The 17878-nt window shown below is 36.4% G+C and overlaps 1 protein-coding gene across 2 annotated transcripts in view; it reads right to left on the minus strand.

Annotated features, from left to right (window-relative positions):
* Nucleotides 1-1465: 1465 nt before the first annotated feature.
* Nucleotides 1466-17878, minus strand: part of NUCKS1 (nuclear casein kinase and cyclin dependent kinase substrate 1) — a 28108-nt gene continuing 11695 nt past the window's right edge. Inside the window, exons 2-7 of one of the 2 annotated variants that reach the window (XM_082833766.1) lie at nucleotides 14168-14217; nucleotides 12452-12557; nucleotides 9696-9751; nucleotides 6419-6571; nucleotides 5504-5650; nucleotides 1466-4567 (exon numbers count right to left, since the gene is read on the minus strand). In XM_082833766.1, coding sequence (XP_082689892.1) covers nucleotides 4368-4567; nucleotides 5504-5650; nucleotides 6419-6571; nucleotides 9696-9751; nucleotides 12452-12557; nucleotides 14168-14217 — 712 coding nt within the window. In that variant the 3' untranslated portion in view covers nucleotides 1466-4367. Of the gene's footprint in view, nucleotides 4568-5503; nucleotides 5654-6418; nucleotides 6572-9695; nucleotides 9752-12451; nucleotides 12558-14167; nucleotides 14218-17878 lie in introns of both variants that reach the window. The other variant, XM_082833765.1, reaches the window with a different exon arrangement.

Here is a 17878-nt window from a genome sequence, read left to right on the forward strand (position 1 = left end):
ATTCTGGAGGAAAAGAAGAATTCACTAATTTCCAGAAGACAAAGGTTTAACTGCCAGACATGTAACAAACACACACTCACACACACACCCACACAATACTTCAGGGGTTTTTATACAAGTTATTTAGGGCATAAGCTGAGTACTATACCCCTACACCCCACCAAAAAAGAACAACAAAAAAAATCCCAATTTTACCCTCCCCCCATAATCTAGAAAACCCTCCCTTCACCCCTGATGTACAAAGTGTATGCACAATGGTGGCATTCCACCAGCCACAAAGCATGCTCAAACAGATGTCACCAGTTCAGTCACTCCATTGGCATGGCAACAGGCAGGTTTACAAGATTTTTCCCAATAGTGGTTAATACACAGCACCACTGTGAATTCTGTGAATTAGGCTTTGAAAAAAAGTGTAATTTAGGGATTTGGGACTCAAAAAGACTCATTTTGTATCAAGCTTATCTCAAGAAAAAGGGAAAATGAGTTGCACATTGAAATTTGGCTCTGGGTAGTTTGATATCCCAATATTCAAATAAACTCCCTTTTCAAATAAATCCAGCTCCATGCACAGAGAAAAGGACAACTCTCCAACCTCAAGAGCTATCCTGTGACAGAAAGCGTCATTCCTTCTAAGTATCTGTCTCTATGCCATAAAAACCACAGGCCAGGTTTCTTCCTTTCCAAACTCCTGAAGTGATAGTTTCTTCTCTTCAGCATAGCTCCTGGCGATGCAGGCACAGAAAGAACTGCTCAAATCAAAACTCCCTTTCTTCATAAAAGCCACAACGGCCACATGACCTTTAATAAAGCTTTCCCTGTTGCTCCTGCCTTTCTAACACTCTCAAAACATCTCCTAGGGAAAGGGAAAAAAGCACTATTCCCTTTCCTCAACCACTACTCTAAAAGCCACTTGTTAGTGAATGTTCATGGATTAAAAAAAAATAAAACGTTAAAAAAAAAGTGTCAAGTTCAGTTTAGTTGATCATATCCACAAGAATGTCAAAAACTACTGGATTGTAACCTCAAATTCCACTCTTGATTAGTTACCTGTAAGAAAATGCTATGTGAACCAGTACCAAGAGTAAGTATTGAACTGAGGGTTGAACCTGGAGCAAACCAGTTATTGTGAGAAAAAAAAAAAAAAGCATCAAAGCTCCAACATGGGAAATCAACTACTATTCTTCCAGATTTAAAGATTTTTCACTCACTATCTCCATAAAGGAGGACACAGCCATTAATTTTCCTACATGGACTCAACAGGGCATGGAGAGATGAAAGGGAGAGATGTGTTAGAAAGCAGGACAGATATACCATTACTGAAACTAAAATGTATCCTTTGGGCCCACTCCATTGATTATAATCTGAGGTGGGGAAGGCTAAAAGCAGCAGCAGGCTACAAATAGATTTAATAAGATGGAAGCTACCCATTTCTGGGGGTGTGTGGTGTGTGTGTGTGTGTGTGTGTGTGTGTGTGTGGTGTGTGTGTGTGTGTGTGCGCGTGCGTGTTGGGGAGGTCTGAAAAAAAGAATCTTAAGAACTAGAACGTAGTGTCAGTTAGCATAGCTGCCGAAATCCATGTTCCAGAGGTAAACCTAACAGAGCTAACATAGAGAATTGAGATAATACAAACAAGCACGTTCAAAGTGAATGTCCCACTTCCTGAGCACTGCAAGACAGTGAATGCTACTGCCACCTCACCATAGGCACACTAGAGAAAGAGGGCATTTAGTCAAGGGTGGTGCCAATGGCCAGTTGCTATCAGCTTATCGCTTGTAACCTGTTCTGACATCACTATCAAGCCTGACTACTGAGCACCTGTTTCCAGTTGAGACACCACAACTGTCCTATTGGCATGCATGATTTGAGGGGAAGACCAGAGTGTTTTAAATCATTAGCAAAAAGTGGAGAAAACAAAGGTCATTCAGAGCCTGTCTTTCTTGGGGACACAGATCCTTTGTCCAGTCTATTAGAAATATATAATACATTTTTCAATCTCATGAATTAAACTTTAAAAAAGGGATCCCAAACAAAAAGCCCAACCAAACGCACACAAATAACCTAGAAGATGTGATTACCCCTAAAGGATGTGCATATATCACAGAGATGTTAGTGCAGATTAATATATTACAGAGACTGTGTTACATAAAATACCAAGGCTAAAGTTTTAAAAGACACTTGCCCCCAATCTTCACGAAATATAATCTAAGGAAAGCACAAATGTTACTAGGAATGTAAGACTCAAAGTTATAAACCCCTACAAATAGAAGTGCATGGTGGAAACACTGATAGGTTTTTTCAGTACGTGAACACAAACCTTCTTGTTAAAATACCTGAACAAACCCATATAGCAAACAGAATAATCTTTCACACCTCATTACAAAGTTCACAACTATAAAGTTAACCTTCATGAAAGATAATAATCCAATTGCTACTTAATGTTCAAGTTTTACATTTTTGGCCGAGTACGAAAATCTCCAAATTCATTCTTTAACACGCATAGTGCAACAGTGAAATGACTCTCTGCCACTGGGAGCTTTCTTAAAAAAAAAAAAAAAAATCACAGAATAAGGATATTCCTTACACTGTCTTAAGAATCAGAGTAAAAATATTCCTTAAATAACCTTTGTTCTATGAACATCTGTAAGAACCAGGTTGTATGAGAGAAAACTATGCTGTAACTCAATAGGTAAAAGAAAACTGCGTAGTAAATATTGAGGAAGCAAATCTAGATAAAAAGGCAGAGGTTAAATTTCACTAATTTTTCCACTTATTAGCACACTAAGACCCCCTAAACCTTGTTCCCATTAGCTCATGGTACCAGAATGTGGAGGAGCAAACCTACAGATCTGTCTTGTGACTGCCTTCATAAGGCATGTAACAAGGCTGTTAGCAACTACACACAGACCTCCTGAATACATGGTTTCTCCAGCCCCTCAGAGCCCCTTAAACTCCTGCTTTAAGCAACGTGAGCAGTGAGCAAGGGCACCAGTAAAAAGATAACTGCTGACTGAATAGTGTTGGAGCAGCATTTAACACACTCCCGTCAAGCACAGGATGTAATGTAAGTGAAGAACAGAGCCAGGAGAGCTCATGTCCTAGAGCAGGGCTGGTAGACATTAGTGGTGGGGCTGTGCAGTAGTGTCCTATGTCCTAGCAGGAATCCAAGAGATGACTTCATACCATGTTTCTACGAAGAAATGGGAAGACGGGGGTATGAAAAGGAAAACGCTCTATCCCCAGATAAAAAGAGCGCATGGTTCATGGGATCTGAATGCACATTTATGGCATACAAGAATTTCAATTCTCTGTTTTCATAAAGCAAAAATGTCAAGTCTTTGTGATTGAGTTTCACATTAACTGGTACTTTATTTGCTTAAAACCTAAACATTGTCAGTTTGAGAAGAAATCCACTGTGATATATAGATCTCCCCATTTAAATTCTAGGGTTTCTTCTTTTGATCCTTGGTAAAATTTTATCCAAGAAACAGAATAGATACATATATATATTTTAAAACATGAACCATTAGAGAATGAAATAGAAAATCAAGAAAGATTTAAGTTTTGGCGGCCCTTGCTTTTTTTTTTTTTTTAAAGTTCCTTAAAGACTGTAGCAGGATAAAGGATCACTGGCTCCGAGTCTCTTAGAGATAACAAGTGATGAAATTAAAAAAAAAATAACCCACACCCTCAAACAAGGTCAGGTAACCTCAATTCCCTGTGCTGCCCCAGGATAAAAAAACATGAATACTTTTAGTAACAATTCTGAATTCATCTTTATCTCCTACCTACCCCATCAGTGGAAGTTTAAAGTCATGATTTTTCTAGACATCCATATTTTTGTATATAGAATATAAACTTGTATTAGATGACAACTGTTTTCTTAAAAAGTTCAGGTAGAGAAACAATCATTTTTAACTAAAACCTTCTATGTTTTCTGATTACTGTTTAACTTGCTACCATTTAGCAAAAAGCAAAATTTCCATAGTGTTCACCTCAAATCTTATTGCTTTACAACTGTGGCATACCCTCCATTAAAAATAAAAAGATGAAGCAGTCAATCCAGTGATTAATTTAACATGGCTTTCATTGGGAAAGAGGGGGAGGGAAAAGAGGGGGTCGTGACAAAGAGACCCATAGACAAAAAAGGTAAATTAAACATACAATGGTTTTCTTAAAAAAAAAAAAGGAAAGAAAAAGTTATTTTCAACAAAAGGAAAAAAAAAAAGCATTGAAAGCCCATGAGTCAAGCCATAGCCAAAACCATATTCTATCTTAAGTAGGTTTTCTTTTTTTTTCCCTCTTTTTTTCTTTTTTCTTTTTTTTTTCTCTTTTTTTTAATAAAATCTCTCCCCAAACCATCATCACTTTTAATCCTCCCCAGACTGGGCTTCATCTTCAGACCCTTCATCCCCAGATTTCTCAGGTGGAGGGCTTGCAGATGTTTTCTTTTCAGGAGGGCTTTCTGGTTCCTCGTCTTCTTCTTTGGGAGAAGGAGTCTTTTCCTTTGATGCCTTTGAAGCTGTGGGGCGACCCACTTTCCCTTTGCCTTTCACAGGGCTTGGCGTCACTGAAAGAAGAAAAATACCAATTTGGGGAAGGGAAGAAAGCATCTTTAACAAAATCAGCTACTAAAGAAAATAATCTGTAAGAAAAAAATTTATAAAGACAACACCCTAACTTACTAAAAATGAAGGTGGGTACAGGTTTCCAAACCCTTTTAACCAACACTGTAATGTTATGTTAGCAGTAATGTTTACAATAGAGAAACAGGATGCTATAGAAACTGCACATCATCCTTACTGGCTTGTGAAACTAAAAATTGTTTATGTTTAAAACTTGGGTGAAGAAGAGGGGATGCAACTTAACCTGAATAGAAACTAAAGCCATCAAATAACTTTTAACAGTTCCATCATTACTAACAGTAAGACATGATGAGTATAAGTTCTATTTGCTAGAATAAAGAAAAAGCAAATCCAGCTTTCTGATTTAATCACAAACTAGCTTCAAATAGGAGAATACCTGGTAGAAACCACAAGGGCCTAAAGAAAATGAATCTTTGCTGTCAAGTGTGGTTTTATTTTGCTAGCACAGAGGATGGTGTAGGGATCAGAACACAGAACTTAAATGTATTACTGTAGGTGTGTATTTTCACAATTTCAAGTCTTTACTAGCTGCTAGGATTGTGATATCAGTGGGGAAAAAGGGCAGTAACAGCTATGCTGGTGGGGTGTTTCTACCACTGTACCTGACACTAATAGGTCATTCCCAAATCTTGCCTCTCGTATGGCAGTAGTTGAAGAACAGGGCTAAGCCACCAGAACTTCAGAGGGGCTGGAGTCCTTATTAATAAATAAGTCATACTTCCAGGTATAGAACACAGGATCCTTTTATTTTTGTTAAGTACGTGGCCAATGCCAAGCCCTAATAAAGAACTTCTGTAGAGGTTTATTGGTTCTTCACATTTTTTAAAGCAGTAATTTAATCTGACTTCTGCAGAGCTCACCTGTGGCCTTTAGCCTGGGTTTGGGCATTTTCTTTTCTTTTCTCTCAGGTTTGGACTTCTTAACCATCTTTTTGTTTTTCTTTTTTGAACTGCCATAGTCACTATCATCATCGTCTTCCATTAGGAAATCCTCATCACTGCCGGAATCTTCTGAGAGGAAAGAAGAATTTCAACGTCCAACTTAATGTATACAGCCTTCCAAGTGAACAAAGGGAGAGAGTGCTAAGAATGGAGAATGGATTTGGAAGTCAAACACGCTTGGATTCTATTTGCAGATACTACCAATCTGGTTGGAGCTGTCACTGGCCCCACCTGTAAAATGGTTTAGCACGCACCATGAGGGTTACATGACTGACTTGTTTGAAGAGTACGTTGAAAACAGGAAAAGATAAGACTTAATCTGGATAAAAACTGAAGCCATCAAGTAACTTTTGGTAGTTCCATCACTCCTATATAGTCCTGATGAGACTAGGGAAATGAAACAACTGATTTGGTGTGTTTGGCCCAAGTATAAACAAATGAAGTAAGAAAACTACATACAAAGCAGATATACATGTAATTAATTAATCTGAGTAACCTGTGAAACATCTAAATTTAGTTAACACCTTTTTTTGCAAGGAGAGGTCTACACCCTTCTCCACCAAGCCAAAATACAAATCTTAATCACAACACCCACCATGTAACTGTTAGTCTAACAACTGTTCATTCAGTATTTGACTAGAAATGATGGACATAACGATCATGAGAATCTCTGAACCTTTTAAAATATACATAGATATCAAAACAGTCATCTCTTTTAATAGTTAGTATCTAATTTAAGCGACTGATTTTAACACTGAGCATCCACAAAAACGTGGAAGTAATCGAGGTCACAAACTACAACCATGACCAAAGTAACAAGGCAGCTTTACGTACTCTCCTGGAATGGCACCTCATCCTCTTCTTCTTGTTCTTCTTCACTGCCCACATCTTCCATGAGCATCTCCCTCTGTTTAGAGGCTGCTTTAGAGGCTGCCTGCCGTTGCTGGCGCACATTTTTATGATCTTCTTTTTCATCTTCACTGTCCTCTGCAATATCCAAGTTATAATGCAATGATCAAAGAGTTATGGGTTTGACAGCTGACTAGAAAAGCCGATATGAGATATAACCTGCAGCTTTATTTCATTCAAAAAGGGTAAATTTTATCCCTAAAAATTTCTACAAAATACACAAAAGAGCTAAAATTCAAAGAATGAGCTTGAATAAGACTGTGCACCCACTAGCACATATGAAATAACTTAGGCATGTAGTTCTCAGTAATAATAAAGCTGAATTAAGGTGTGAGCACATGTTTCCTATAACATACTTTAAACTTGTATCATTGCTTTGCCCTGCAATTCGCAATCACATTCAAACCTATCTACACAGTTTTTAGAAACTAGTTAGAAAAATATTTTTAAATAGTAGAACAGGGGAAGATTGTCTTCCAATGATATTTATTCTAAGATATAAAACATACAGAATCTAAAATAATGCCAAACTACTATCCCTTTTCAATGAATGAGGTGTGGCCATTTCAGTTTCGAGGAGATTGAGAGAAATCTTTAAAACACATATTAAAATCAATTAGATCTCAATACAATTTTATAAAAAAATTACTTTCATATACTATAGTTTATTAATTAAAAGTTCTTTTCAACACACAGTTGTGGTTGTGCATAAATCTGGTTAAACAACAGGATGCCAGCCTACTGGCTCTAGACCAAGTTATATTTTTATTAGTCTCTACCTACAGCCCTTCTCCTGGACTCTGAGGCTCCCTTATTCTGTTAAGGTTTAGCTGTTACTCTTCCAGAAACACTCGAGTCTTATAAGCTTTGCCATGGTCAGTGTTCAAGTCATCACTTTCACTACCCAAAACCTCACCTGAAGACAAATAGACACATGGAACGGAACTGACTTTGGTAGACTCAAAACTAAACGCACCTCACAGTAGCTTAACACTAGTACAGAGTTATTCATCTTGAATTGCTCAAATGCTTACAAATGTAAGAGATTCAAATTAGGATTCACAAGGCAGATGAATAAAAGTGTACGTTACATTATCACAACAGCACTAGTGCAAAAGGTTAATATAATTTATTTTCAGACAATTAGCAGACTTGAGAAAAAAACGAACGCAAAATAGCTCAGTGGAGTGAATCCAGTGGAACTCTGTCTACCCTCTCTACATATTAGCTAAATAGCAGTCTCATTTTTTTTTTTTAAATGTCGGTTCATTGGTTTGTTTATTTATTTATTTTTGGCTGTGTTGGTTCCCCATTTCTGTGCGAGGGCTTTCTCCAGTTGTGGCGAGCGGGGGCCACTCTTCATCACGGTGCGCGGGCCTCTCACTGTCGCGGCCTCTCTTGTTGCGGAGCATAGGCTCCAGACGCGCAGGCTCAGTAGTTGTGGCTCACGGGCCTAGCCACTCTGCGGCATGTGGGATCTTCCCAGACGAGGGCTCGAACCCGTGTCCCCTGCATCAGCAGGCAGGTTCTCAAGCACTGCGCCACCAGGGAAGCCCAGCAGTCTCATTTAAAGGGGGATCCAGGAAGGCAAAAGCAGGGGAATATAGACCACAACTAAAATGGTTGGGAGCAAGATGGGATAAACTCTCAATTCTTTTAAGAGTTACATTTTAAAAAATAAATACCAATGAGTAATCAGGATTTAACATTTAATTTAGTCAGTTCCTCATTAATTCTTTTTTTTTTTTGCGGTACACAGGCCTCTCACTATTGTGGCCTCTCCCGTTGCGGAGCACAGGCTCCAGACGCACAGGCTCAGCAGCCATGGCTCACGGGCCCAGCCGCTCCGCGGTATGTGGGATCTTCCCGGACTGGGGCACGAACCTGTGTCCCCTGCATTGGCAGGCGGACTCCCAACCACTGCGCCATCAGAGAAGCCCCTCATTAATTCTTTTAATTTAGAATTCTTACAAAAAAACTTTCTCTGTGGCTACTGTTTCAAAGGTCTACTTCCCAGCTAAAAAGAGTCAGATTGAAACTAATCGTTGTTTGCTTTCCAACCTGGAGTCATCACTCCCCATTATTCTTATTATTCTATTTAGTTTGATATCTTTTATTTGTTCATGTAAATGGTTTTCAATTTTGACTATGCATGAGAATAATCTGTAAATACTTATACAAAACAAAGCCCCAACATCCCACCTAGACCTTACTGAATGAGAAGTCCTGGGATGGGATGGATATTAAGTACATTATAAAAACTTTCATATCAGACTTCCCTGGTGGCGCAGTGGTTAAGAATCCGCCTGCCAATGCAGGGGACACGGGTTCAAGCCCTGGTCCGGGAAAATCCCACACGCCGCGGAGCAACTAAGCCGGTGTGCCACAACTACTGAGCCTGTGTGCCACAACTACTGAGGCTTGCGCGCCTACAGCCTGTGCTCCGCAACAGGAGAAGCCACCGCAGTGAGAAGCCCGCACATGGCAGCGAAGAGATGCCCCCGCTCGCCACAACTAGAGAAAGCCCGCGTGCAGCAATGAAGGCCCAATGCAGCCAAAAATAAATTAATTAGAAAAACCAAAAAAACAAAGAAACCTTCATAGGGACTTCCCTGGTAGTCCAGCGCTTAAGACTCTGCACTCCCAATCCAGGGGGCCCGGGTTTGATCCCTAGTCAGGAAACTAGATCCCACACGCTGCAATGAAGATCCTGCACGCGGCAATGCAACTAAGACCTGGCGCAGCCAAATACATAAAATTTTTTTTTTTTTGAAACCTACAAACAGGGCTTCCCTGGTGGCGCAGTGGTTGAGAGTCCGCCTGCCGATGCAGGGGACACAGGTTCGTGCCCCGGTCCGGGAAGATCCCACATGCCGCAGAGCGGCTAGGCCGCTGAGCCTGCGCTCCGCAACGGGAGAGGCCACAGCAGTGAGAGGCCCGCGTACCGCAAAAAAAAAAAAACTAAAAACAAAACCTACAAACAAAATAAAACAAAAAACAAAACAAACCTCCTTCATAGGAAACTGCAATAAGCCACCAGGATTGAGAACCACTGTGAGCTCTTTGAAGATGAAAACACATTATGTTTGTAATGCAGCATTTACCACAGAGCCTGGCATTATAATAAAACCACTTATTAAAATGCCCAATAAATAAATATATAAATAGAATTACACCTATTACATTAAAAATTCTTTACTACCTGCTGAGTGAGAATCATCCTTCTTGGTCTTCACATCTTTTTCTTCTGAGTCCTCACTGTAAGCGGAAGGGGGAAAAGATTAAAAATCTTAGATCAAAATCCAAGTGAACGTAAATCTCTGGTATCTGACTGGAGAAGAACGCTGAAGAAAACCTCTTTTATACATAAAATATTCAAACAGATGCTGAGGAGTGGAACTGCTTGCTTGCATTATTTCCCTACTTCATAGGAATGCTGGTGATTAAGAACAATTTTATCTACTTTTAGAAAACACTGCTCCCTCTGAAGACCCAAAGGAAAAAAAGAAGGTATCTCAACACAGGCTAAAAACTTTTCACCTATGGATAAGACCTGGTTCAGGAGAACATTTACTAAGAAAAATTTTTTGTTGTCAGAGGCAAAGTATGAATATACTGAAAATAAATTATATAATGTATCAATGGTGGTAAAGTAGGCAAGTAAATGGATAGCCCCAAATATAGATGTAGAAAACACCTTTATAATTATTAAAGGAAACTGGAGTTTAGTTATATAAATTACAATATGCCTAAAAAAATTATCTAAAACAAAACGAAAACAAATCAATTAATTACCTCCTAATATTAATATTTAGGATCCAATATTTCTATACATCAGAAACCTAAACACATAGGCCTGCCTTGTATCATGGAGAAAATAAAAGCTAGCTAAAGGTCACTGCAGAGTAAAATAAGAAGTTAACGAGCTTCAATGAAAAGTTTTATAAAATAACTTTTTAGGTCACAAAGATGCACATTTTATATCTTCACAAATCTTAAATTGGAAATCTGGGTTCTAGTGTTCTGTCTTTGTCATGAATTATTTAGTTGTATGATCTTAGGCAAATCACTTGTACTCTTCAGCGCTAAAATTTTATGATTCCATGAGAAATCCTGACAAACAAAAAAAGAAAGTCACATAAAAGTTGATAGCTTTCTTTTCTCAAACAGCAGATCCTGTAAATCTCTTTTGGTATTCCTGTAATTTAGACCACACTCAAATGACCACCTATTGAACCCAAGATTCCTAAGCAAAAAGAAAAACCGAACACATTGCTTTACTAAGTAATCTGATCCAAATATACTATAATTCTGAAACCTATGACTGTTCTATATAAATATCTTATGCAAAGTAAGCATTTAATTCACAAGTCTATTACAATGATGAAGAACGGTATCATTTCCTCTAGTTCTTTTATTATTGAGTTTATAGAGACCATTAATCCTTGAGCACCATTACAGTGAAGTCAAGTAAAAGCTAAACGTTTAAGTAGAGACCAACACAAAAAGCAACATAATATTGGTCTAAGGGAATAAACGTACAAGGCACTTAATACAAATGGCAACAAAAGCTATATTTATTTCAACCATTCCTGGACACTTAGAAGAGAGTAATAAAGCCAGATGACTGCAACAAGGAAAAATTTAGGCTAGATATCAATTATATTGATGAGACATTACAAGAGGCCATGAAGATGCTCATTCCTAGGAGAAATAAAATAAATATAATGAAAGATAGTTCTAAGTTGGGCTGCTATATAAAACTGGATTAGAGAGATATATTATGAAACAATGAAAAATGTGTCTCCCTACAGTATAATTTTGTCTTATTTTTCCTCAAAATTTCTCCAGATTTCTGAAATTCTCCAGGAAAGAAAATACTAGATGTTAGTGATTCAAGCAAACAGAAAATACTTAGGTACATTTATTAATTAGTATTATTTTTACAAACTTAGCGTTCTGTGAATTCAGAATGGAAAGATTTCTGCCTAGGAATTATAGTGGTTTTAGTGCTCAAAAGTAAATAACTTAGAAGAACTAGTGAGAATTATTATTTCATTTCTTTGAACTGCTCATACTTAATAGTATTGTTTGGAAGTGGTATAGCCTAATGGTTAACAAAATGGACTTTGGAGTCCAACAGACATGGTTTCAAAACCTACTGGTCTATTTGCTGGTCCTTGGATAAATCACTGACCCCTCTAAGTTAATATTACTTACCCTAATAAAGGTTTTGTGAGAATTAAATGATAATGGATATAAATTAGCATATAATAGATACTGGCACATAATAATCATAAACAGTAACTATCATCATCACCACCACCACCATCAAGGAGGTCTTAAAGTTATGCTACACTGAGTACGAGAGTGAATCCATGTGTATAGCTGTAAGAGCAGAGATGAAAGCTACAATACCCTCGTCTCATGAGGCAATTACAGTTAAAAATATAACTCATCTGAATTCATTTATAAAACTAAGGGAAAGGAAACAGCCCAAAATGATTAAATTATTTAAACAAAGTAGAATTGACTATAGATAGTAAAACCCGGCAGGCAATGCAACATTCTATAAGCTTTAGTTATGATTCTGCCAATGATTTGTGACTGAATAGGAAAGGCCACTTATTCTTTGCCATTTCTACAATGAAAATGCCAATACTAACCTTGGGCAACAAATTATATACTTAAACAATCTTTCTGCCTGTGTTCAGAGGTTTGAAGTAGCACCAAAGTCATTCTGGCATACTTGCAGCTCACCTTGGATTCCATGACCTTAAAGAGGCTAACCTCTAGACTCAGAAGCACTGTCTGAGATAACATGAAACATGCAAAACAACATTAAGTGAACAATAAGCACTTTCCCAAAGTAACTGAAGATTCTACCAATTTAGAGACCAGACACTATCCTCATCTGAGTGGTGACAGTGTAAGAAGAATCAGACTTATGCCTCTTACCTATCTTCCTGTGAATTCTTTCCAGATCGCCTCTTATTTTTAGCTTCTCGGGGAGATGATCGAATTTTCTTAGCTGGAGGGCCCGAATCTCTTCCATAATCTTCATCTAAACAAAGTATTTTTCAAATTCAATGAACTATATTATGATTTTTACATGTCAAAATTACCACTCTATTTACTGATAATTCTCTCATGCTATTTAAAAGGTGAGACGGCAGAATTTCCTAAATAATTTTCTTTCATTAAAAAAAAAAATCTTTTCTACTCCAGTTCCACCTTAACTCAATCATTTCCATTTTTGCATATTACTCTCTAGTCCTCATGTGTATATTTTAATATACCCACAGTCAAATATCTTACTTTATATTCTAGCCTTTTTTTTAGCCTTTTAATTTGTTAAAGACTTTTACATGTTTCCACATCTTCATATTTATTTGGAAACTATTATAGTAATTTGGTTATATTACAAGCATTTTAGACTGTAAAGAACCCACAATTCTACAATCCTAACACAATTACTGTTATCAAGTAAATTACTTTTAAACTAAAGTATTATATATAGCACACTCTGGCACTTGAGGAAAATACCTCCAATTTAAAAAGTCCTATAAAACCTTAAAAAGTGACTATTCCAAAACTATTTACTACACCATCATATATAATCGTGAGTATCTAGAATAGTCTGAAGCTTCAGCAATTATTAAATGGTTGGATAATTATAAATTATGGAATACCATACAACCATTAACCAACGTAAACTTTTAGTAACACAAGAAAGATAAGTAGGGGTGGGGTGGGAGGGGCACAGAACTCAAAATTCTATAGCAAGATGTCAACTATATTTTTAAAAGGAAAAAAAGGACAAAAAAGTTAAAATGGCCATCTGTTGGCTAAAGGACTTTGAATAATATTTCTGCCTCAGTTTCCTTATCTGTAAAATGGAAATAAAAATAGTATAATCCCATTTTAACAGGAATGATCTAAGGATTAAATGAGTAAGTGCAAACATTTAGTAAGCATTTAATAAATATTAGTATTACCTCTGGGAGGGTGGATTATGTTTTTATTCTTCTTTATACATTGCTGCATTTTCTAGGTTTTCCCAAGGTACATAATATTATGTTTATAAAGTAAAATTAGATTTTAAAAAAATAAAGGAAAAAGAATAGTAAACACACCTGGAAAATGAGAGTATGGACATACTCTAAAAAGACCTTTTATGGCTACAATTTAAGATGTACTACTCACTCTGAGTTAGTTCACAAATCAAAGGTATTTCACAAAATACTCTCATCGTACTTTATTATGCAAAAAATTTACATACTATTATTAATACTATTACATACTATTATTATGCAAAAAATTTACATACTCATACTATTAAAATGTATGAGTTTTACCGTGATTATAGCAGGAGATATATTAAACTAATAAACACTGCATCAGAATTATCGCACATTTAAACTTTGGACTCCAAAACCAGATAAGAAAAAAATTATTCAAGTGTTTATTTTCAATGATTTACTAAGGAAAAGTTAAAATCCATGCAACTTCAACGTTTGTTTTGAGTGACACAGATTGACATAATTTATATACACCAACAGTCTAAAAATAAAAAGTGAAACCTATTTCAAAAGAATAAGAAGAATGTACACAAACTGGGTATTCTTCCACTAGTCAGTCGAATTTACAACTTATTGAAATCACAAAACTTACCAGCATCATCAGATTCCTGAAATTGTGAATAATCAACGACCTTCCTATTTCTGTAGAAAGAAGAGACTCTAATTAAGATCACAAAAATGTAGGACTTTTCTAAGATATCAGAACCCACATTTCTACTTCACAAACAGAATTAGAACTAGCTCTCTGAAATTTATTTTTCAACAAGCCCCTAACTCAGCCAAAAAATGTCACATTTTGTTATAGGAAAGTATAGCTTAAACCCAAAGTATTTCAAATGACAATTCTCATATTGCTCATCTGAGGCATAGCCCAAATACTATCCTTTCCTACAAAACAACCTCCCACCTCCCACAAGTACATAAAACAGCAAAATAAGCCAAACTACCATAAATATCATTATACAGAGATGATATCATATGCACACAAACCAAAACTGTAAATGTTACTTTATTCTTACTGATATACACACGTGTACACCTGATAAATAAGGTTAGTACTGAGTTTTTTTCACAGCAAAGTGACTTTTAATTATAATAGTTAATTATATTTAATTAACTTACCGTCACTATGGTGATGGTAAGTTAAGCCTTACATAGGAAGGGATGGAAAAAAATGGATTCATTCAAAAGATGCTCGTTATTAAAGACCTTTTTTTTTTTTTCTGGCCATGCCACGCAGCTTGCAGGATCTTAGTTCCCTGACCAGGGATTGAACCCGGGCCACAGCAGTGAAAAACCTGGAATCCTAACTACTAGGCTACATGGAATTCCCTAAAGAGCATTTATTAAAGATACAAATTTATGTATTTACTTGACTCAGTGATTTTTTTTTTGACTCAGTGATTTTTAAGTACTTCTTACTAGGTAAGGCATCTTTAATATCTCAAACAAATTTGATTTCCATTTTCCTACTTCATATTCTAAACTTAAAAGTTTAAAATTCCTCTCTTAGAGAGATATAAGAGCTTCCATGTTAGTATCCAAACAGCCTGCAACTTAAAAGAGCCTTAGATGTACTGTAACTAAATGGAAACTGAACAAGTGAACCGAAAGAACTATAAGGGAAACATGCCACTAACTACACTTAAACCTAAGTCGAGGACTATTCCTGGTTTTATAGATTAAGACACCATTTAAATGCAAGAACAGGAGAGTCAGAATTCAAGTGCAGGCAGAACTTCTATATAATATGCAAAAAATGATAGGGTGGGGTGAATTCTGAACACATGTTTGGGGCTTAGATGTGGAGGAAAGTATAGCCACATCCTTGATTTAAGAGAAAGAAAGAAAGAAAAAAGAAAGGCTCTTAAGGAATTTTGTATTCTGTTTTTCTTTAGTCTACCAACAATGAATTATCTTCTGACTTTACTGCCTCAATGAGTCAAGATGCAAAACTATAAAATATGTTGTAACTATATTTTGTTATAAGAAACTGAGTTTATATATTAAAGATACCATTCTATTAGTAAAGTTAATTTCAAAAATATTGCTATTAGTTCCACTTACATGAATTACCTAATCAAATTCATAGAGATAGGAAGTAAAATGGTGGTTGCCAGGGGTGGGGTAGTAGAAGATGGGGAGTCAATGGTATGTACAGTTTCAGTTTTGCAAGAGGAAGAGTTCTGGAAATTGAGTGCCCAAAAATGTGAATGTATTTAACGCTACTGAACTGTACATTTAAAAATGGTTAAAATGGTAAATATGTTATTTTACCACAATTTAAAAAAAAAGAATAAAAATATTTTTTCTTAAAAAAAAACCCTATTTGGGGGGCACTAGTAACCAAATGCTTATCATGTTCCAGGAAATAGGGATTTTTTAATGACAGATGCCATGAAAAACAGTATTATGAACACAGTGCAAAGATGACCATTTTCTGCATTACTTAGGATCAAGGAAAATGGGGACATGAAACTAGGGAGAAAGGATCCAGAAGAGGGAGTTTTAAATCTTTATCTCTAACTATTATGTACAGGTTCTGAAATCGCGGGCATAATAATTTTAGGTTAGCTGGTGGAATTGCAGCTAAAATACTGGTACAATTTCCGGTATCAATTTCTGATATCAATAGATACATCCTACGAGACTATATAAAGGAGGGTAACCATATGGCAAAGGATCATATGAAGAACTACTGAATAAACTGGGATTTTTAACCTGCAAAAGGGAAAACATGTTAGCTTTGGTGATCAGATTAAGTGTGGGTTCAATATAAAGAACTTCCTAACAGTTTACTAATGATATAGTTACTTCCTTAGTCTATCACTAGAAACTCCAAAAAGGAATTATATAGTACAAGATAAAGAATCTTAGTAGGAATCCTGGGTTCTAGAATTTCAAGCAAATCACTTACTTCTCTGGGCCTCAGTTCCTCATCTGTTGGAACTGATGACCTAAGTTGCTTGACAGATCTAAAAAGCTGCTCTATAAAATTAAATAAAATTATCAAAGTTTAATGAAAAAGATGACTTTTTCAATTGTAAATGGTCAACTATCCTTTTGCACACCATACATCTTAACATGTACCACTGTACCATTTGTTTTCTTCACTAATCTAAGCTTCTTGAAAGTAACAATCATGTCTTATATCCACATTTCTGGTACAGAACAAGGTAAAAAGTAGGCACTCAAATGTTTTCTTAACTTTTTGCTCTTAGGACCAAATTTTAAGAGCTCTGTTAGAAACCTAATTTTAGAAAATACTCTAGAGGATAATATCCAATCTCCTTAAAGATTTTTAAGATCTCATCTCTTGCCACTTAACAAGCAAGCAACCCCAGGAGGCTTAATTCCACCAATCAGGTTGTTTTTTTACCACTTGGTCATGCAGCTCCCTTGCTTAGAATGCTATTCATATCACTCTCACTCATATCAGATATAACCTCACCTCTCAACAACTTTACTCCCTTATTGATACTACATAAACTACTAAATGTCTGTCTTCCCTATTAAATGTGAACATCTTGAGGACAGGGGTTGTCTCTCCTTCATCTGGAACACCAAATTCAAGGAAGGCTTGATGAGTGAATGGACTTGGACTTGGCATCTGCAGAGGACTAGTGTGGGAAAGGGAATCAGTAGAGGGGATGCATGTACCACTGGAGTTTTCAATTTATCAGACATTTAATCCCACTGCCAATGACAAAAGAAAATTTAGATTTCTCCAAACTGAAAAACTTGTTATTTAAAATCTAAGAGATTTAAAAGGGGAATTCCCTGGAGGTCCAGTTAATCCCTGGTTAGGGAACTACGATCCTGCAAGCTGCACAGTGCGGCCAAAAAAAAGAAGAAAGATTTAAAAGGCAATTATTTAGTACATTTTTTTCTATCCTAGTTTTCAACACAGGAAAACTACAGAAATGTCACACAGACTATACTGACATTATATAAGCAATTAAATTAAAAAATTTCAAAACTAAATTGAAAGACTACTGCTTCCCTTGAAACACAAAATATTTTAACTTTCAATTATGTGAAAATGGCCAGAATTATCTTACATAATAAATGTTATTTATCACAAAAACTAAAACCTGAGTAAAGCAAAATATGAATATAGAAGCACTCTTGCCTTAAGGGTAACTAGTCCAAAAAAAAATCCATCTATAAATGCTAAAGAGGGGAAAAGAAAAAATAATTTAAATGAAAGGGGCTTCCCTTGGCGCAGTGGTTGAGAATCTGCCTGCCAATGCAGGGGACACGGGTTCGAGCCCTGGTCTGGGAAGATCCCACATGCCACGGA

Source organism: Leucopleurus acutus (genome assembly GCF_964270905.1).
Source record: "Leucopleurus acutus genome assembly, chromosome: 2".
Lineage (NCBI taxonomy): Eukaryota > Metazoa > Chordata > Mammalia > Artiodactyla > Delphinidae > Leucopleurus > Leucopleurus acutus.